The sequence below is a fragment of the Pelodiscus sinensis genome, unplaced genomic scaffold (assembly GCF_049634645.1).
Source record: "Pelodiscus sinensis isolate JC-2024 unplaced genomic scaffold, ASM4963464v1 ctg71, whole genome shotgun sequence".
Classification (NCBI taxonomy): domain Eukaryota; kingdom Metazoa; phylum Chordata; order Testudines; family Trionychidae; genus Pelodiscus; species Pelodiscus sinensis.
Window position 1 is genome coordinate 401,288 of NW_027465980.1, and position 22,490 is coordinate 423,777.

Below are 22,490 nucleotides of genomic sequence, written 5' to 3' on the forward strand. Positions count from 1 at the left end.
ATCTGAATGATCCACATCTGAAAGACAGGGATGCATCATCATCGTCATCAACCTTTGTGTCGTAATCACCACTAGACAGGGACAAAGCATGATACTGTTTAACTTTAGATACATGTGGCAATTTCTATTTCCTTGTACTTCAGTCCATGCCAAGTAGAGTCCAGGAGAGTCTGCTCTGCAGATCGTCTACATCATTCAAGGTGAATTTTACTCCTATCCAGACATTCAGACCAGTGAGACTTTAATGGAGCCTAGGCTTTGTGTTGGCCTTTTGCACAGGCTGCATTTCTGTTTTACTACTTAGGTTACAATGTGAAACTTTCAAGGCTGTGGAAAAGATTGTCTGATGTTACACTGTATCAGTTGAGAAATAGTGTGTGACCTTACCCTGAAATTAAAGACTGTTGTTAAAGTGTCAGAATTAAGAGTGTGTTTTTAACAGTAATTTTAGCATTTCTTTAGTTTCAAATGTTTAACTGCAACATTAACTTCTCTTAATGTAGGTTTTTTTTTGGTGGAATAAATTCCTAAGATTAGGGTGATCATCTTGCCCTGTGTTGAATACGGGACACCCGATAAAATTATTCTTAATTCACGTGAGTTCAGTGGCAATCAATCAGAAGAGTGAAGTACAAACATTCAAATTAACATCAAGTTGACTGAGCCTCTGTTAAACATAAATACTGTGGAGCTGGATTCTTGCTAATTACTTTTTTCTCTGTGAGGCGTTAGGGTTCACACGGGCAGAGGGACACACGCATACTCCTGTACACCTCTCCCACGGAGAGTGACTGACTGACCTGAGCCTCCCTAGCCAGCACTCTCTATCCTCTCGGCCTGACTGGGTGCCTAGGATAGACCCACCTTTCCTGGTACCTGGAACTTCGTCTTCATGAGGCAGCCCATGGGGGGCACACAGAGTCTCTGGGAAGGGACACGCTCCACGGAGGGGGCCGGAATGGAGGATCATTGGGGCTGGGGGGTATTAAGGGGCATAGCAGAGAAGACAGCAAGAGAGGGAGCGTGTAAAGTGCCAATGGTGGGCAGCGGAGGCAACAAGTAACTAGCCGCCATCTGGCACCTGCTCACACTCAGCAGCCTCTGCTGCTCTCAGTGTTCAGTCACAGCTAGCCAGAAATGGGACAGGGGAGCAGGGTTTTGTTGGCTGACAGCTGGCACAGCGCAGACACTGCACCGGAGCCCCAGCTGGGGGAGAGGCTTGCCCTGCCCGCTGCAGCTTTGTCCCACCCTCAGCTTTGCACCCCCCCCACCATTGTCGGCCACCGGACCCCCCACTCACTACTGGTGATCAGGCCAGCAGCAGAAGAGCTGGGACAATTTGCCTGTTTTTAAAGAAAAGTCGGGACACCTGGAGGAAGGCTGAAATCTGGAACTGCCCCTTTGAAAATGGGGCCTCTGGTCACCCTATTAGGATAGTTAAATGGTCCTATAAAAATGTTTTGTGGCAGTTTTATGTCTTTCATTTTCCCAGCGTATGCTCAAAAGCTTATTTTTGTGTTTTTTATTGTTGGTTTTGTAATTTTTATTTTAGTATTGTGGCAACCCCCTTATTTTTTCAACTCTGGATAACTTCAGATGTTTAAGTCCTCTGGGCATGGACTTTTCTTTTTATCTATAAAGCACCAAGCTTTATACTGCTGTGCAATTGTATAAATAACGTGTATAATCATTAATATAGTCTCTTGTCAACTTGTAACTCCTTCTACAATATGTGTGACTCACTCCTTGTCATGACTGCAGTAAAATTCCATTAATATTTTCTGTTAACAGGCAAAAGAGGCAGTGAGGGAAGCAGAGAGGTGCGATCCCAGCAGCATCTTCACTCAGTTCAGTGTGTATAAGGTTGCAGTCTTAGAGGGCAACACTGAAAAAGGTAGAAACAATCAGAAGGGATATTGCTAAGAAGATATGATTATTTTTCAGTTTTATTGATTTGATCTTTTCCCAACAAAAATCCTGCCTTTGACATAGCTTCTTCTCCACCTATGTCCCCAATTCTCTTCTCCCTCTCAGTTCAAGTTTGTCTTCCTCAGCTGCATCCTAGACCAGTGCTTCTCAACTTTTTTTTTATAAAGTACCCCCTTTTCAAAAAATATTTATAAGTACCCCCAGTACCTACAGATTTCGGACACACGGGTTTTTTTCTACCATTGTAACACATTTGTTTAAACAACTTAATCGTAGCTGGGCGGGTGATGAAACTTTTGGGTGTAAAAGTACAAAACTCATAAAGTGCTGTAAAACTTAAACAAATATTCAGTTTTCTTCAAATTTCAGTTGTGTTGATATACCTCCCAGACTTCTCTCGAGTACCCCTTCGGGTACTCATACCACTGGTTGAGAAACACTGTTCTAAACCATTTCCAGTCTGGCTTCTGCCCTTTCCACTGAAACTGCCTGCACCAAAGTCTCTAATCACCTCCTCCTGGCCAAATGTCAGTGCCTCAGTTGCATCCTTAACTTCCGTGGTCTCTGTTGCTTTTGATAATGTTGATCATTCTCTTCTTGACTTCTTATCTACTTGGTGTCTCTATGGTACTGTGCTTTCCTAAGTCTCCTCTTATCTCTTTTCCCCTTTTACACTTTTTGGAGGGTAGTTCTCCTCTCTCCCACTTTCTGATGAAGTCTCATAGGTCTGCAACCCCCTCCTTTTCTTTCATATATTGTATTCTAGGGCAGTGGTTCTCTACTAATGATCTGTGGACTTCTGGATGTCCACAGACTATCTCTAATGGGTCCGTGAAATGTTGTTACCATAGAGCATTTGTTTGCAGCCTGTGGTCCATGGACTCCTGAAGGGCCATAAACTATATCTAAGATTTTGCAAGGGGTCTGTATCTCTATCTGAATTTTTTTTAGGGGTCCACAGATGAAAGAAGGTTGAAAATCACCGTTTTAGGTGATCTCATCTGCTCACCTTGATTCAGTTCAGAATTTTTATTCTGATTCACCTCCCTCTCTACCTCTAATATGTCATGATCCAGCCAATCTGACCTTTTACTCTCTCTGTCAGACTTTTCCACCCGAATGTTTTGCTATCACCTTAAACATAACTTTGTGAAAGTTTTGCTTCTCAGATTGCCTGTTGTGTGCTGATCTCGCTCATTTTTTTTCTGTCATAGTTGATGCCAACATCATTCTCCTTATTTATTTTGGAATTGGACTTTTGATATTCTATTCATCTGAAGAAGTGAATTGTACCCACTAAAGCTCATGGTACCATCTGCATGTTTTGTTAGACTTAAGGTGCTGCTAGACTATTCTTTGTTTTTTTAAAAGTTTTTCCAGTTACAGACTAACTCGGCTATCCCTCTGAATTATTCTCCTTGTCATTGATTCTGTAACCTGAAAATGGTTAGTTTTAGTAACCGGTGTTTGGTTCTTTATAGGATTTGAAACCACAAACAGAGGAATACTCCTTTTTAGGGTTAAACAAAGATTTTTATTTTCTATTTGCTTTTTAATTAATTTCTCACTTAAATCAACTCACTGTCTTTAATTCTTCTCAGACAGTATAACATACAGATAAAAATATAAAAAATAAAACAATTAAAGCAAATATAATAACTCCCCCTACAGCTATACCCTCCACTTTACCTTTTGACAGTTTGTGGAATTTTCTGTCATACCTGTATAATACTTACATTAAGACGGATAGAAACATTGTTTAGATTCAAGAGATATTCTTTTTCTTTCCGGTGTTCCTCTTTCGGAGCTTACATACGGCAACGGGATTCAGCGACAGGGAGAGAGCTACTTGGTTGATCAGACCTAGCTTTTCGGATTCACAACTCTTCCACTTTCTGTCTGCTCAACCTTATATACACCTTTTTCTTCTTGCCTGGCAATGCTGACATCACTTCTTTGCCTATATTTGGACTTGTTTTTAATTTTTGTGGTCTGTGCTACTTTTTGTTTCCCCTGAAGCAGGGGTTTTTGTAGGTCATCGAATTCAATTTTAGTTTTTTGCTTACGTCTTGTGTATCTGAACAATGCTTCCTTTTCTTCATAGGTACATAGAATTTAGTGCTCATTTAACATTCTGTGGTTAAGCTCTCACCACTTCCTATTGACAATTAGGTAAATGGTCAGCAAGGATTACAGACATTGTTAATGTCTATTGTTTGTTTATAGCTTAATAGAACAGCACCCTCCTCTGTAAACTGTGCATATAATTTCTTTTCAGCCATGTGATCCCGTCTTCTTACTGTCTGCATTGTTTGTTACATTCGCTTGTTGCCTGTAGTTTTAACTAGAGGTGTAAGCTCTATGAGGCACCTACTGTTGTTTTATAGATTAATGCAGTGGCCAGCACAATGTAGCATTTATCCTTATGGGGTCTCTGGCTGCTACTGAAATACAGATAATAATAATAATGATACTTATAGACATAATCATCGTCCTTCACGCCCACTGGCGTATAGGGCAGCAACAAAGGTCCCCCACTTCTGTCTGTCTCTGGACACAGTTGCAAGGGAATTCTTTGTTGCTGTTTCCATAACAAAAGCTTTTTCTAGATCAGGGTTGTTAGCCCTGAGCCAAACCCCCAATTCTGGAGGACCGGTGTGCATGCTTAGTCTGGCTCCTCTCCCCTTGACCTTACCAGCTTGGTCAAACCTACCAGAGCACTAAGCTCCCGCCAGCATAGCTCCTGGAATCATAAGTACATGCAAGCTGCCCCGCCCCGACTAGGCGCATGCACAAGGGGCCGTACAGACATAATAATATAATAATAATTCTAGACATCTGTAGCTATAGAAAAGGCAGAATCTGGGGACCTTTAATCCCTCTTAGCATTTTCATGGAAGAAGAGTGGAAAATGAGTGGAGAAATATTTTAGCCCTTCACAGCATCCTCTGGCAAAGGGTTCCACAGGTTAACAGTATGTTGTATGAAGAAATATACTGGGATGAGAGGTTTCCTGCACCGTCTTATTTCCTGTGTGCACCTACTACTGACTCTCTTACTCTAAAAGTGGCAGTTATCACAATTCACTGGCTGTGTCTGTTGTATCCACACTACCATACAACTGATTAAGGGTTTATCTCTGTCAAATAGTGATTGTTACCTGCCCAACAAATATATGGAGCATTTTTGTGTCTGCAATGTACACAAGGAAATTGCACAGACCAGCACCCTCTATTGTAAGTGAGTGTAGCTCTTTTTAAAATAAGTGGGATATATGTCCACTCAGACAAGACTGCAGTTGTCTTTGAGAGTGCTGGGCATGAAAAGCTTAAATTAAAATATGGCTCAGAGTCTCCTTCATCTTTAACATCATACTGATAGCTTTGTTTCTTGCTACTGCCCTATCCTCCTACCCCTCCTTTGTTATGTTACATCCATTTAATGGCAACTGAGGTAAACACTGAGCTAGGCTTAGAGTATTGTTGCACCAGCTAACTCAGGGTGGAAAATAATTTTTGATGTGGGGGGCACTTGAAGAAATCGGAAAGTGGTCAAGGGCTGCACTCTTCTATATTAATGGAGGAGATGTGGGGTCTGGGATGGAGGTTGGGTGCAGAAGGGAGCTTTCAGTAAGGGATTGGGGTGCAGGAGAGGACATGGGGTCTGGGAGAGTGTTTGGTCGAAGGAGGCAGTTGTGACCTGGGTTAGGGGACTAAGATGCAAGAGTTCGGATTGTGACCTTAGGCAAGAGGTCCCTGGGGAAGGGAACTAGGGTTCCAGGAGGAGTTAGAAGGGTTTGAACTGTGACCTAGCGCAGGAGGGGGTTGTGACTTGGGGCAGGGAACCGGGGTGGGAGGGTGTGCAGGGGTTTGGGTTGTGACCTGGGGCAAGGGATTGCCCAGGGAGGTTTTGGAATCTTCATCATTGGAGATATTTAGGAACAGGTTAGACAAACATCTATCAGGGATGATCTACATGGTGCTTGGTCCTGCTGTGAAGGCAGGAGACTGGACTTGATGTCCTCTTGAAGTCCCTTCGAAATTTCATATTCTAGTATTCTGTGACTCTATAAAGGCATCACACTGGCATGAGCCAAGACATGGGAAAGTGGGAACCCACCCAGTTTATGGGTTATATAGTAGATGTAGTGTTTGGCTTTTTGCAACAACCAGGCATTTGAACAAGACTGAGGTAAAGTTTGCCTTGTTTAGTAACACTCTTCTGTAGCCAGAAAAACCATATAATTATCTTTCTAGCAAGCACTTTGCTTAACTGTAAAGAAGTGTTAACATGCTTACTAAGTTGGGACAGGTTTTCCAGGGGAGTTTGTGAAAATCAGTTGAAGATGTCAGCCTTTCCTTAAATGAGTATGGTATTTGTGTTAAAATACCAGCGTACAACTAGTTCCATATGCTTCTATGAAAAATTGTGCTAACAGCTGGTTCTTCTTCAAGTGATGTCCCTGTGGGCACTCCATTGTTGGTGTTGGGCTTGTCCTGGCGCCGCAGATCAGAGATTTTTCAAGTGGTTTCTGGTCGGGCGCGCATGCTCCTATGTGGCGTGTGTGGTTCGCGCCTTTGACGTGTGTGCATGCGGCCTGAGTCTCCTCAGTTTTCCTCATACTGCCCTCAGTCACAGACAGAGTCCAGTCCTATCCTTCTCTCGGGATCCCGTAGATAAGAAATTACTGTTTACCTAGTTAGAAATTTATAGTTATCGTGTTTCTCTTTGAATTGTTCAAAAAACCAAAACAAAACCCTGTTTCTTATGTAAATGGTTACTGCGTCAGAGACCCACTCATACTGGTTCCTGCTTCCCTCCCTTTCCCTCTCTCCCCTCCCCCCCAAAAAAAAGAAAAAGAGGAAGAAAGAACTACGAAAAAAGTCAATCAAAATGCCCGGCTCTCTCTGGTTTCAAAAAATGCGACAAATGTCGTGACCTTATGCCCGTATCAGATGGCCATGGGTCATGCATTTGCTGCTTGGGAGAGACACTCGTCCCTCAGAAGTGTGTTCACTGCAGCAGCTTTACGGCCAGGGCTTGGAAGGACAGGGAGCTTAGACTCCGCATGTAACTGTTCAACAAGGCGTTAGAACCACAGGCTGCCAAGGAGGAGGTTTCTCAGCAAGAGACTCCCACTAAACAAAGGAAATGGATGGGCTCACTGTGACGGACCGAGCCGTGTCTGGACACAGCTGAGGGCGTCCGCTCAGGGCGAATTGCTCAAATCCGGGGCTCCTTACAGCCCCCAGACTGGTGACCTCTCCAAACAGGCCACAAACCAGTCCCACAGAGCGCTTCAGCTGCCTGCCTGAAGCCTCACGAGCAAAACCCCTCCAACACCCCAGCAATCTGTGCCCCAGATGGCTCTGGGCCTCATACACAGGTGGGGGGTCCTAGCACCCAATCCCACCTACCCCAAACAAGTTCTGTCCGGTTCCAAGAAACCAGCCGAAGAGATGTTACAGCTGCTGGTTTAAAAGTCCTTGTTGCGCATCCTAGGATCAGGATGGGTCCACAGGTCTTTCCAGCTCTTCGATCCCTGCATTGCTGCCTCTGGGATGAAGTGCTGAGCTGAAGACCAAGATGGAGTCCACCACATGGCCTATTTATCCCTCCTTCCTGGTCTCTTCTTGGCTACAGCAGGTCGCCTGGCCCACGGCTTATTCCTGTGTTCTCTGCTGGTAGCCCTTAGGTATGAGTCACCACTCATTCTTTACGTGTGTCCTTGGCCCATTGAGTGCCATTGTCCCACAGGGCCTCGCTGATTAGCATGTCCATAGGCTGGGCTCTGCCCACTGCTCTACCACATGCAGAGAAATATTCATTATCTACACAGATTACAGACTTCTAGCTATACACACAGACATTATACAATCACATGACTAGCGTACATAGGATTAGCAGACAGTAAGCTCCTATTCAACACCTCACATGGCCCCCTTTTATACCATTTTTGGGGCACCCCTCCATGGGTACAGCAGTGATCTGGCGGCTCCCTTCAAAGTCCACTAACGTGACACTCACTCTCATCTTTGCCACCTGCAAAAAAGAGAAAGTCTCCAGCCCGATCTCTACCTCCCAGAATTAGTAAGGGAGACAAACCGGGCACCCTTGGCACAGAACGACCCTGTGCCGTATCTGCAGCAGAACCAAAACAAAAAACTTTTCAACCCCAGCACTGACCATACCAGCACCGATGACACCAGACACCTGGCAACTGGGTGAAGGAGCAACAATGGAGGACCCCTTCTTCAGAATACTGCCAGCTCTCCTGGACTCCCCTTCATGTTAACATCCTAGGGGATCCTGCCCATCAGCTTTCGGAGGGAGTCTGGTTTTCTGAAGTCCAGGGTATGTATTTTGCTACTCTCCTTTCTTCCTTTTGTCAGGATCCTGAAATCTACCATCTCATGATCACTGCTGCCCGGATTGCCACCCACATCTACTTCCCCTACTAGTTTCTCCACGTTTGTGAGTAACAGGTCAAGCTGCGCATGGCCCCTGGTCGGTTCCTTCAGCACTTGTACCAGGAAGTTATCCCCAATATTCATAGACTCATAGAATACTAGGACTGGAAGGGACCTCGAGAGGTCATCGAGTCCAGTCCCATGACCTAATGGCAGGACCAGTTACTGTCTAAATCATCCCTGATAGACATTTATCTAACCTACTCTTAAATATCTCCAGAGATGTAGATTCCACAACCTCCCTAGGCAATTTATTCCAGTGTTTAACCACCCTGACAGGAACTTTTTTCTAATGTCTAACCTAAATTTCCCTTGCTGCAGTTTAAGCCCATTGCTTCTTGGTCTATGCTCAGAGGTCAGGGAGAAAAATTTTTCTCCCTCCTCCTTGTGACACCCTTTTAGATACCTGAAAACTGCTCTGATGTCCCCTCTCAATCTTCTCTTTTCCAAACTAAACAAGCCCAATTCTTTCAGTCTTCCTTCATAGGTCATGTTCTCTAGATCTTTAATCATTCTTGTTGCTCTTCGCTGGACCTTCTCCAATTTCTCCACATCTTTCTTGAAATGTGGTGCCCAGAACTGGACAAAATACTCCAACTGAGGCCTAATCAGCACAGAGTAGAGCGGAAGAATGACTTCTCGTGTCTTGCTCACAACACACCTATTAATACATCCTAGAATCATGTTTGCTTTTTTTGCAACAGCGTCACACTGTTGACTCATATTTACCTTGTGGTCCACTATAACCCCTAGATCCCTTTCTGCCATACTCCTTCCTAGACAGTCGCTTCCCGTTCTGTATGTGTGAAACTGATTGTTTCTTCCTAAGTGGAGCACTTTGCATTTGCCCTTATTAAACTTCATCCTGTTACCTCTCCAATTTGTCCAGATCATTTTGAATTATGACCCTATCCTCCAAAGCAGTTGCAACCCCTCCAGCTTGGTATCATCTGCAAACTTAATAAGCGTACTCTCTATGCCAATATCTAAATCGTTGATGAAGATATTGAACAGAACTGGTCTCAAAACCGGCCCCTGCGGAACCGCACTTGTTATACCTTTCTAGCAGGATTGTGAACTGTTAATAACTACTCTCTGAGAACGGTTATCCAGCCAGTTATGCACCCACTTTATAGTAGCCCCATCTAAGTTGTATTTGCCTAATTTATTGATAAGAATATCATGCAAGACTATATCAAATTCCTTACTAAAGTCTAGGTATACCACATCTACCACTTCCCCCTTATCCACAAGACTTGTTATCCTATCAAAGAAAATTATCAGATTGGTTTGACATAATTTGTTCTTTACAAATCTATGCTGGCTCTTACCTATCACCTTACTATCTTCCAAGTGTTTGCAGATGATTTCCTTAATTACTTGCTCCATTCTCCAAAAACTTCCTGGATTGTCTGTGTACTGCTGTATTGGTCTCCCAACAGATGTCAGGGTGAATGAAGTCCCCCATGAGAACCAGAGCCTGCGATCTTGAAGCTTCTCTTAGTTGTCTGAAGAAAGCCTCATCCACCTGATCTGGTGGTCTATAGCAGACACCATCCACAACATCACCCCTGTTACTTCGGCCTCTAAACTTAACATATAGACTCTCAACAGGCTTTTCTCCCTCTATATACTGGAGCTCTGTGCAGTCATACTGCTCTCTTACATACAGTGCAACTCCTCCTCCTTTTCTCCACTGCCTGTTCTTCCTGAACAGTTTATACCCTTCCATGACAGTGCTTACGTCATGTGAGTCATCCCACCAAGTTTCTGTTATTCCAATCAAATCATAGTTCTTTGACTGGGCCGGGGCCTGTGATCTGTAATTCTTCCTGTTTGTTTCCCAGGCTTCTTGCATTTGTGTACAAACACCGTAGATAAGCAGTTGATGGCCCTACCTTCTCCATTTGAATCAAGGATCCTCCTTTGTTGCTCCTTTCTCCTTGTTTTTTCTTCCTAGTATCCCACTTCCCCCCCCTTACCTCAGGGCTTAGGTCTCCATCCCCCAACGAACCTAGTTTAAAGTCCTCTTCACTATGTTTGCAAGCTTGCCTCTGAAGATGCTCTTTCCTCTCTTGGTTAGGTGGATCCCATCTCTTCCTAGCAATCCTTGTTCCCGGAACAGAGTCCCATGGTTGAAAAAACCAAAGCCCTCTCTCCGACACCACCTGTGCAACCATGCATTTGCTTCTACGATTCGACGATCTCTACCTGGACCTTTTCCTTCAACAGGGAGGATGGACGAGAACACCACTTGCGCTTCAAATTCCTTGATCCTTTTTCCCAGCAGTACATAATTTGCAGTGGTCTGCTCAAGGTCATTCTTGGCCGTATTGTTAGTTCCCACATGGAGAAGCGGGAAGGGGTGGCAATCCGAAGGTTTGATCAGTTTTGGAAGACTCTCAGTCACATCCTGAATTCTAGTTCCTGGTAAGCAGCACACTTCTCGAGATTCCTGGTCTGGATGGCAGATGGATGACTCCATCCCTCTTAGGAGGGAGTCCCCGAACACCACCACCCATCTTCTTCTAGGACCCCTCTCAGAAATTATTTCTACGGCAAGAGGTGGATCACCTCTTACACAGGCACCATAGAGAAGGTGCCCAAGCAATATCGGGGCAGGGGTTTTTACTCAAACTATTTCCTTACGGAAAAATGATCTGGGGTTTGGAGACCTGTCCTAGACCTACTCTGCCTAAACAAATACCTCCGCAAACAATGATTCAAGATGATCCCACTCGTATCCATCATTCTGGCACTAGAGGAGGGAGACTAGTTTGCAGCCCTTGACCTGCAAGACGCCTACTTTCATAGAACTATACACACAGCTCACAGATGCTTTATCCACTTTACGATTGGTTTGACCATTTTCAGTATCAAGTCCTGGCCTTTGGACTTTCTTCTGCCCCCAGGGTACTTTCAAAAACCCTAGCTGTGGTAGTAGTGCATCTGCAACATGACGGTAGATGATTTTTCCTTATCTCGACAACTGTCTCATACAGGGCCCGTCCCAACAAGTGACTCTGCAGGGGATCCAGTTTACCAAGAGGCAGTTCAAATCCCTCAGCCTCATCATAAACTAATAGATATCCACTCAATGTGTCACATAATCGCTAGAGTTCATAGGAGCTCATCTGGATTCCAGCACGGTGAGAGCATACCTTCCCAAGCATCACTTCGAAGCCTTAACAAGCCTTATATGAATCATAACATCCAGCCCTACCGTCACTGTATTATCCTGTCTTCGACTTAAGGGCCACGTGTCCACTAAAGATGTTAAGTATCGGGTAACTGACTAATCAAATAGTCAATGCGTATTAGGGATGTTAAATGTCAATTAATTGAATAGTCAATTAACCTCATGAATTCTTAACTATTAGCCGACTATTCTATAGACCTGGAGGTGGGGGCGGGGCTGGCAGCCTGTGTGTTCTGGCCTCACTCCGAAGGAGCCCCCTGCCCTCTGCGCTACTGCCTCTGATTCAGAGGCAGCAGCGTAGGGTGCCAGGTGGAAGCTGATCCGCAAGGGGAGCCGGTTTAAAAAACAGCTCCCCTCACAGACTGGCTTCCTGTTTCCCTGCACTGCTGCCTTTGTTACAGAGAAAGCAGCATGGGGTGGCAGTAGCCCCTGTCTGGGGGGGTGGATTGAGCTCCCAGACCCAGCTGCCTACCTGCCTGGCTCCTAATACACTTTAGATGCAGAGCTGCAGCAGGGGTAGATCCCGGACCCCGTACTGATCCGGGCCAGTCTGCTAGAAAATTTACTGGCCGGGGGGCAGGGGAAATGCGTGTAGTCTATAGCATTCACCTATAAGCTTTTGCTTGTCGAGTAATTGGTTAATCAACTACACCATTACATCCCTAATGCATATTGCATTAACTGTTCAATTAGTCGAGAGGGCACCTCTGCCTTTGAAATATAGCAACAGTCCTAGGGCTACACTTCAAAGGTGAAAGTGCCGCTTGGAGACTGGAGTCAGCTGGTGACTGTCCCACTGACCCTGGACTTCATGTGGTGCTGCTGCTTTTAAATGCTGTGGCAGTGTTTTGAAGTGGCAGCGCTGCACGGAGCCCAGCATCACCTGGGTTTTCCCTCGCTGATCCCGGGCTCCACGCAGCACTGCCACTTTTAAATGCCACGAGGAGCCTGACACCGGGCTCCCCACGGCTTTTCAAAGCAGCAGCACCACACGGAGCCTGGGGACATCTGGGGAGTGCCCGGCTGATTCTAGGTTCCACGTGGTGCTGCTGCTTTGAAAAGCCTCAGGCTTCAAGCAGCGCTGCCACTTTGAAGTACCCTCTCTTCTTCTCCCCCCCCTTGCTGCTTCTATCTAATAGAAGCACCAAGGGAGGAGGGAAGCGACTAGTCGACTATCCTGTCAACTATCTTGTAAGCATTTGCTTATCAGATAGTCGACTAGTCCTTCATATCTCTAATGGCTGCCACGACTTTAGTGGTCCAGTATGCACGCCTGCACTTTTGCTGCCTTCAGCATTGGCTCTCTTTAGTCTATATCCCAGCCAAACACCAGCTGCACAAGCAGGTATCTGTTCCTGCCAATTTTCACAAGTCCCTAAAGTGGTGGACCAGTCCAGGAAACCTCCTGCTGGGGGTTCGTTTTCACTAGCCATAGCTTTCTGTGTACATCACTACAGACTCTTCCCTCCTCAGGTGGGGTGCACACATGCAGGGGTGCTTTGCTCAGGGCAGAGGGTCAGCTCACCAATCCCTCTGGCATATCAATCTCTTGGAGCTGCGCCCTGTGGGCAGTGCTTGCAAGTGCTTCGTCCAAGACATCCGCAGCTGCAGTATGCGCATTCTAACGGACAATACCACCACCATGTTTTACATCAACCGACAAGGAGGTGCTTGCTTTCCATCGCTTTGTGCGGAGGCAGTTTGCCTGTGGAATTGGTGCATTTGCAACAACATCACCCTCATTGCATCGTACCTCCCAGGGATCAAAATGCAACTGCGGATTGTTGTCACTTCATTACAGACCATGAATGGGAACTTCACATAGATATCCTGCATTTGCTGTTTCACCTGTGGGGATACCTAACTGTAGTTTTTTTTGCGACATACCAGAATTCCAAGGAACCCAAATATTGCTTGGGCCCGGGATCCCTTGGGGACATCTTCCACATATCATGGTAGGCTTGCCTCTCCTAAGCGTTCCATCCTATTCCTCTCATACCCAGAGTACTCAGGAAGATCGAGCAGGAGGGTACTTGGGTCATTCTTATAGTCTCTGCCTGGGCCAGACAGATTTGGTTTCCCTATCTTTATCAAATGTCTTGTCGACCTCCTTACCCCCTTCTGAATTGATGAGATCTCTTATTTCAGAATTCATGCAAGCTTCTTCATCCCCAACCAGAAACATTACACCTGACCACATGGTTTTTATCTAGCTCTCAGAGGGTATGTCTACACTACAAATTTAATTCGAACTAACAGCAGTTAGTTCGAATTAACTTTCATAGGCGCTACACAGGTAAACTGCTAGTTCGAACTTAATTCGAACTAGCGGAGCACTTAATTTGAACTAGGTAAACCTCATTCTACGAGGACTAACGCCTAGTTCGAATTAAGGGCTGTGTAGCCACTTAATTTGAACTAGTGAGAGGCTAGCCCTTCCCAGCTTGCCCTGGTGGCCACTCTGGGCACAACCAGGGAAATTCATCTGCCCCCCTCCCAGCCCCGGAGCCCTTAAAGGGGCACGGTCTGGCTATGGTGCCCGTGCCAGGTGCAAGCTTGCCAGCACTCAGCCAGGAGACCCTGCACCTGGCACGGCACGAGCCAGCCGCCCACTGCCACCCAGCCCTCTGCCTCTTTCCGGGACCAGGCTGGCGGCTCCCAGGAGCCTGCCCGAGGCCGCAAGAGGTGGGCGCCCGTCTGGTCTAGTGCGGAGATCGTGGACATCCAGGTTTAGGGGGAGGCCTCCAACGTCCACGACCTCCGCACTAGGCACAGGAAAGCGGCCGTCTAGAGCAGGATAGCTTCCAGCCTGGCCACCAAAGGCCACATGAAAACCCAGGAGCAGGTTTGCATGAAAATCAAGGTGGTCCAGTGAGCCCCCCCGACCCTGACCTTAGAACATAAGAACGGCCGTACTGGATCAGACCAAAGGTCCATCTAGCCCAGTAGCCTGTCTGCTGACAGGGGCCAACTCCAGCTACCCCGGAGGGGATGGACCGAAGACAAAGACCAAGCTATTTGTCTCATGCCATCCATCTCCAACCTTCCACAAACAGAGACCAGGGACACCGTTCCTACCCCCTGGCTAATAGCACTCCATGGACCCATCCTCCATGACTTTATCTAACTTCTCTTTAAACTCTGTTATAGTTCTAGCCTTCACAGCCTACTGCGGCAAGGAGTTCCACAGGTTGACTATTTGCTTTGTAAAGAAGAACTTTCTGTTATTAGTTTGAAGCCTGCTACCCATTCCTTTCCTTTGGTGTCCTCTAGTCCTTATATTATGGGAACTAATGAAGAACTTTTCTTTATGCATCCTCTCCGCACCAGTCATGCTTTTATAGACCTCTATCATATCCCCCCTTAGTCTCCTCTTTTCTAAGCTGAAAAGTCCCAGTCTCTTTAGCCTCTCTTCATATGGGACCTGTTCCAAACCCCTGATCAGTTTAGTTGCCCTTTTCGGAACCCTTTCCAAGGCCAAAATATCTTTTCTGGGGTGAGGAGATCACATCTGTACACAGTACTGAAGGTATGGCGTACCATAGTTTGATACTTCCCCTCCTCCTTCTTCCCCTGGCTTCCCCCTTCCACCTCCCTCCTCCCAGGTTTCCCCCTCCCCTCTCCCACCCTCTCTCTTCCCCTCTCCCACCTCCTTTTCCCAGTCTGCCCAGAGGTTAATCCCCCCCCCCCAGTTTTGTTAAATAAAGAGTTTCTATTTTTGAACACACGTGTCCTTTATTTTGTACATCAGGAAGGGGGGCTAGGAAGGGGTAAGTGGAAGGAAGTGAGGGAGGAATGGGGTATGAGCCCCCGATGGGGAGGACTGGGGTAGCTCTGCGGGCTCCTCAGGGTGGAAGCTCTCCTGCAGCCCCCCGATTGACCTCCCGGATGGCAGCCTGCGGCAAGTGCAGCTGGGCTGATGGCCGAGTGCTGTGATGTGCCGAGTGTAGGCACTCAGGGCACTCCAAGACAGGACTGCTTTGCTGTCCCTCGTCGTGGTAGACAAGCAAGCGGGGAACCCTGAGAACTGTCTGTCCGGGGTGAGGGTCGGGTCCCTTTAAGCACAGCCCTTGGCTAGGCTGAGACAGCAGCTCCACGCTCTAAGTCCTAACCTGATACCCTGCCGGCACTGCTTCCGGCCAGCCTTAACTTTGGTTCAGGGTCCACTCAATGTGGACATGCTAGTTTGAATTAGCAAAATGCTAATTCGAACTAGTTTTTAGGTCTAGATGCACTAGTTCGAATTAGCTTAGTTCGAATTAACTAATTCGAATTAAGTTAGTTCAAATTAGTGCTGTAGTGTAGACATACCCAGAGATGGAAAAGAGCTCTTCTCAACAGGTGAAAAGAGTTTTAATAAACAGTAGAAGACAGACTACACATAAGACTTACCTCCAGAAGTGGAACTGCTTTGTAGCATGGTGCACCGATAATGATACTCTGCTGATTGCCGCTCCACTACATATTATGCTGGATTACATTTTGCAGATCAAGGACCAAGGACTATCACCATTCTCCCTCAGAGTGCATCTTGCGGTGTGATGGCTTTCTATCTGCCGATTGACAGATTTTCTATATTTGTGCACCCAGTCTCGAAGAGATTCCTTAGAGAGCTGCATAATCTTAATCCACCATGCAGGCTGCTAACCCCCTCATGGGATCTAGACCTTGTGCTGAACACACTGATGGGACCTCCATTTGAGCCTCTAGCCACATGTTCGCTCCCTGTACTAACAGCAAAGATGGTCTTTCTAATAGCAATCACATCGGTAAGATCAATGAGCAAAAATGCTGCTCTCGTGGTGGCACCACTTACACAGTATTTTACAAAGACAGAGTGGTCCTCCAACCTCATCCTTCCTTTCTACTGAAAGTGTGCTCAGAATTTCGCATCAACAAGCCTATAGTTCTTCCCACATTTCACCTGAAGCCTCATGCTTTTCATGAGGATGCAGTATTATGGGCTAGATGCCCATAGGATGTTAGCATTCTATATTGACTGTACACGACCCTTCCACAAATTGCAATCATTATTCCTATCCCTTATGGAATGATTGCAGAGGATGGCATTATCCGCGCAACGTATTTCCAAAATAATTACATCCTGTGTTACTCAATGTTATTCCATGCAAAACAGCCCTCTTCCTACAATGCTGAGAGCTCATTCGACACAGGCCATAGATACGTCAACTGCCTTCCTGAAAGGGGTCTCCCTTATAGATATCTGTGCAGAAGCTATATGGGCGTCCAACCACACCTTTATAAAACACTATGCAATCAACCCTCGAACAGAGAGGAGTTCCACTGTAGCCCAGGTGGCCCTCAGATCTGCATAACTCATAATTTAAAGCCCACCTACCACACTGTGGATATTGCTACAGAATCACCAACAGTGGAGCACCCACGGGGACATCACTCGAAGAAGAAAGGGGTTACTCACCTTGTACAGTAACAACAGTTCTTTGAGTTTGTTTGCCCCCATGGGTGCTCCACAACCCACCCTTCCTTCCCCTCTTCTTCGGATCTGTTGTACACAAGCTGGTAGTTACGATGAAAACCGAGGAGACTTGGGCTGCACACGTGAACTTCAAAGGCGCAAACTGCATGCACCACGTGCGAGCATGCGTGGCCTGACCAGATGCTGCTTGAAAAATCTCCAATCTATGGCGCTGGGACAAGCCCGAGAGCAACAGTGGAGCACCCATGGGAGGACACATTTCAAAGAGCTGTCATTATTGCACAGGGTAAGTAACTTCCCTTTCTTCGTTAATTTCAGCGGTGGAGGCAGTTGTTGCAATTGGGAAGTTAGCAGCAAATCATACTCAACTTGAAGATAAGTTGTTAGCAGATGGAAGTGCAGCCACCAATCTTCTGAGTTTAGCTGCCCAGATTGCTTTAGAGGTAGGTAGAGCTGATAATATTTTCTTGGGCTTCTGTTTAATCTTCAAGTAAGTGTAGCAGCTGTAGCCTGTCCTAATTTGTAGACTTTCTTTGCTATGTGCTACACTAGAGAAGACCTTGCTATGTAAACTCAAGTGTGTTGAATAAGGTGAAACAGAGGCTTATTCCAATACAAAGAAATAAAGTTTTAAAAGAATTCTTAAGGAAAATTCCTCAGGTACAGGCAGTCCCCGGGTTACGTACAAGATAGGGACTGTAGGTTTGTTCTTAAGTTGAATCTGTATGTAAGTCGGAACTGGCGTCCAGATTCAGCCGCTGCTGAAACTGACCGCCAGTTCTGACTTACATACAGATTCAACTTAAGAACCCCAAGTGTCCCCAAGTCAGCTGCTGCTGAAACTGATCAGCGGCTGATTCCAGGAAACCCGGGGCAGAGTAACTCTGCCTCGGGCTTCCTGTAGTCAGCGCTGGTCAGTTTCAGGAGCGGCTGACTTGGGGACGCCTGGGGCAGAGCAGCTGGGGTGCTGCTGGGTTGCTCCAGTAGCGCCACTCCTCGGCGCTACTGGACCAACCCAGCAGCACCCCAGCTGCTCTGCCCCAAGCATCCTGATTCAGCCGCTGCTGAAACTGACCAGCAGCGGCTGAATCAGGACGCCTGGGACAGAGCAGCTGGGGTGCTGCCAGGTTGGTCCAGTAGTGCCCAGAGCGGCGCTGCGGGACCAACCGGCAGCGCCCCAGCTGTTCTGCCCCAGGGTCCACAACAAAAGCCTGGTCTGCTGGGGGGGGCGCACTAGCTGTGCCCCCCCCCCCAGCAGACCAGGGACACGGGGAGCAAAGCGGCAGCGGGGTGCCGTGCCTCTGAGGCTTTGCTCTGGCAAAGCCTCAGAGGCGCAGCTCCCCGCCACTGCTGCGGCTTTGCTCCCGGTGCCCCTGGTCTGCTGGGGACCGTCTCCAGCAGACCAGGGACACCGGGAGCAAAGCCGCAGCAGAGATGGTCCCCAGCAGACCAGGGGCACCAGGAGCAAAGCCGCAGCAGCGGTGCGGTGCCGTGCCTCTGAGGCTTTGCCAGAGCAAAGCCTCAGAGGCGCGAGACCCCTCCACCTCCCCAGCTTTGCTCCAGGTGTCCCTGGTCTGCTGGAGACGGTCCCCAGCAGACCAGGGGCACCCGGAGCAGCTTTTCTCGCCCTGGAGGTCGAGGTGGCGGGACCGCTGTGCTCTGGGCGGTCCCGCTGCCTGAGAGCTCCGGGGCGAGAAAGCCCCGTTTGTAAGTGCGGATCCGACATAAGTCGGATCCGCGTAACTCGGGGACTGCCTGTACATATGTTAGTACATGGACATTGCATCAGATGCTTTCCTAAGGTCTCCTGTCATAAGGTACAGAGTTTCTGTTGTCTTCTGTCTTGATTGCTGAACTCGGAAGGGGAAGCTGCTTATATGTGTGTAAGAAGCTCAGATTCTGGAGTTGGGAAATCTCAAATTACTATGAAAAATACCGTGTCTTCCTTGCATGTATGTGAGCAGTAACTGAATTGTGCGTATACTGAATTAATGATTATATTGGCATGTATAGCACAGTCCTTTTATCTGTCCTCTTGGGTTTTACTAATAGTATCCCAGGTTCTAATGGTTTCCCCAAGATGTAGTGGTCTTTTTCTGTCTATGGACTGATTGTACAAGGAATCACATTGTTAAGACTTTTTGCCTTGCATCTGGGCATGTTTGTTATGCAGAATCCTCTTGCCTTACCCCCATGAAAAGGCCTATGAAATCCAGCAAACATTTTCCAGTTGTGGGTAGGATGGAATTATTTGAAGATTAGCACAGCTTTTAGAAAATGTGTGTGTTACTTGTTTTCAGAATGAACAGCAGGTTGTAGCTATTAAAGCTTTGGAGTATTTATATCAGCACTCACAAGATTGCCAACAAGTGTTTACAGCTTTAAAGTAAGTATTAGAGATACCCATAAAGGAAATGAATTTGTGCTGCTTTTCTTTGTTTTATTTTATTACATCTGAATATTTTTTTTTAGTTTTCATTAAGGTGAAGAACTGAGCAGGTGATGTATACTATGCTAGCCAGCAGCTTTTCTGCTGTTGAAGTCCAGACCATCCCATGGCACTGTAAAATATACCTCATACCTGAACTGCCACACTTGTAGCCATGACTGTCATAGGCTTCCTTTGAGTAGTGAATGCCAGCTGCTCTGAATTTAATGTTTCTGTGATGTGGACAAATGGCTGGTGGTGACTAGAATGAAATTGCAACAAATGTGTTTTGACTTCCTGTCTATAATCCCCAGAGGTGAAAGGACTGATTTGATATTTGGTATCTAGCCTTAGAACTTGGGTTTGTAGCTAATAAAGAATTTTTTAAAAAATACAATGTTAAAGTTTTCTACCCTATTTTAAGAATAATAATTATAAGACAAACACATTGCTTCTGTTGTTTACCCCAAGCCAGCCAGATATTGACTTAGCAAAGTAGAGGACAAAATAAAGGATGAGGATGGGAAAAATCTGTATATTGACTTGATGGCATAGAGAAGAGCTGGGAAAAGGTTCTCTCTATTCAGATCTGAAAAGACACAAAAATATTAATAGTGATATAGTTTCTCAGTTTTATTTTCTGTTTTTTTCTTACATATAGATGTGTGATTCGCCTTGTGTTGTCAAAAGTCATGGCAGAACCCAAAGAGAATAGGTGAGGCCATTTTCTAAATACATTTCTGTACTAGTCATCACTCACAGCCCCCAGTTGGAACCCCTTCAGCGCATCATTGACGATCTACAACCGATCCTGGAAAAAGATTCCTCACTCTCACAGGCCTTGGGAGACAGGCCAGTCCTTGCCCTACAGACAACCCCTTAACCTGAAGCAAATCCTTTCCAGCAGCCACACATCACACCTCAGTACACTCACCCAGGAACCCTACCCCTGCACCAAACCCTGTTGCCAACACTGTTCACACCTCTCTGCAAGCATCATCATCACAGGACCTAATCATATAAACCACAACATCAGAGACTCATACAGCTGCACATCCTCTAATGTGATATATGCCATTAAGTGCCAACAATGCCTCTCTGCCATGTATATTGGCCAAATGAGATAGTCTCTGCAACAAAGGATGACTGGACACAAGTCAGACATCAAAAATGTTAATACACGTAAACCTGTAAGGGAACATTTTAACCTGCCTGGGTACTCATTAATTGATTTAAAAGTAGCCATTCTTCTACAAAGGAATTTCACCAGCCAATCACAGAGAGAGAATGCGGAATTGACATTCGTCTGTGAATTTGACACTATTTTACTGGGCTTGAACAAAGATGTGGCATTATAAAGCCAGCCTTTCCTGCATTTAACAGCTATTTTTTAGATTACAAGTTAAGTTTAGGACACTTCCGGCCCACCTAATTAGCCTCATTAGCACAGGTCCTATAATTGATTGGTACTACCCTGCTTCTTTTTCTGTTATGAATTCTGCATTCCCGTTATCACTTTTCAGTTCATCTGATGAAGTGGGTTTTGCCTATGAAAGCTCACAATATTATATATGTTTTTTGTTAGCCTCTAAAGTGCCACAGGACTACTTGTTATTTCTGTACTATGATTGTCGACTTGGGCTACATCTGCAGGTTTCTTTCGGAAGAAGCTTTTCCAGAAGAGATCTTCAGAAAAAACTTCTTCCAAAAGAGAATGTCCACACAGCCCAAGCACATCGAAAAAGCGATCTGCTTTCTCGAAAAATAGTGTCCACACTGAATGGATGCTTTCTCGCATTTAAGTTGTGATTACTATGGACAGAGTGGCCACCAAGGCAACTGTGCTTTTTCCTCTTTCCTCTTTTTTCGAAAGAACTCCCTCTTCTTCATAGAAAGAGGTTTACCAATGTCCGAAAGCCCCTCTGTTCTTTCAGTTTTTTTTGAAAGAACACAATTGCAGTGTGGACGAAAGTGAAGTTTTTTTGGAAAAACAGATGTTTTTCCGAAGAACTCTGTGGTGTAGACATAGCCTTAGAAAGGTATATGTGGTTTTTATTTTCTTATTATTCCCTTAATCAAGCCAAACAACAATTTACATAAATGAATAAGAACTTCAATTAATGGGCCCAGTGGCATCAAGTGTGGTCATCTCTTCATCTTGGATAATTTTTCTCCAAGTACCTGTATTACTCCCTCTCTCCTGTGAACTGAATGCCAGCATGATACTAACTCAGTCCTCAGTGGGGAGTGTGGATCAGACTGTTTCTCTGAAGTAGACATCTCCAGTTGACAGTTGGAAAATGTGCCTGTCAAGAGCTCTGAGAACAGTGATCTCCCATGCCAGAAACCAAGTATTTTTCAATTTGTATTTTGAGTGCCCAAAGCCCAGGAAAAGGAATACTGTTGATAGTAAATCTTGGGTCTGTTTGGACTGGTTTATATCATTTTGCTCTGTACCCACGTTGGAGTTAGTGCCATACTTTTGATATTGCAAGGAAACAAGGCTATGTAAATGAAACATAGAAAATCTGCTACAATGCTCCAACTCTGTTCCTAAAGATCGCCATATCTACACGACTGTTACTACATGCCTGCAGCACTGCTACTCCAGGTCCTAGAACAATATGGGGTTTGAGTCTTTATGCTTTTGACAAAAGGATGGGTTATTTTATCTGTAATTAGAGTTACTGTATTCTGCCATACCATATAAAATAAGTGTTCTGTAAAACTCGATTTCCCCCTCCATTCTAGGAATAACGGTATGGACACACTTGTGGCTTACTTGACCTCAGGTATGTAGTTTAATTTCCATTTTTTGTGGTTGTTTATCTATCTGCACAGTTAATGCTGTGTTTTTCTGCTCTGGAAAGATGGAAGACTACATTTAGAAGAGCTTCATTGCTGGTAGGGCCTATAACAGTGTTAGCTGCTTCCCTTAGACAAAAGGCCCCCTCTTCCTACACAGTTTCCCCTTGGGAAGAGGAAACCCTACTCCTCACAAATGCA

The 22,490-nt window shown here is 45.9% G+C and overlaps 1 protein-coding gene across 7 annotated transcripts in view; it reads left to right on the forward strand.

The window, feature by feature from the left end:
- Positions 1–22,490, forward strand: part of TEX11 (testis expressed 11) — a 211,306-nt gene that overhangs the window by 133,794 nt on the left and 55,022 nt on the right. For all 7 annotated transcript variants that reach the window (XM_075917646.1, XM_075917649.1, XM_075917648.1 and 4 more), the window contains 5 exons: positions 1,792–1,894; positions 17,375–17,499; positions 19,357–19,442; positions 20,146–20,199; positions 22,236–22,276. In XM_075917646.1, coding sequence (XP_075773761.1) covers positions 1,792–1,894; positions 17,375–17,499; positions 19,357–19,442; positions 20,146–20,199; positions 22,236–22,276 — 409 coding nt within the window. The remainder of the gene's footprint in view (positions 1–1,791; positions 1,895–17,374; positions 17,500–19,356; positions 19,443–20,145; positions 20,200–22,235; positions 22,277–22,490) is intronic.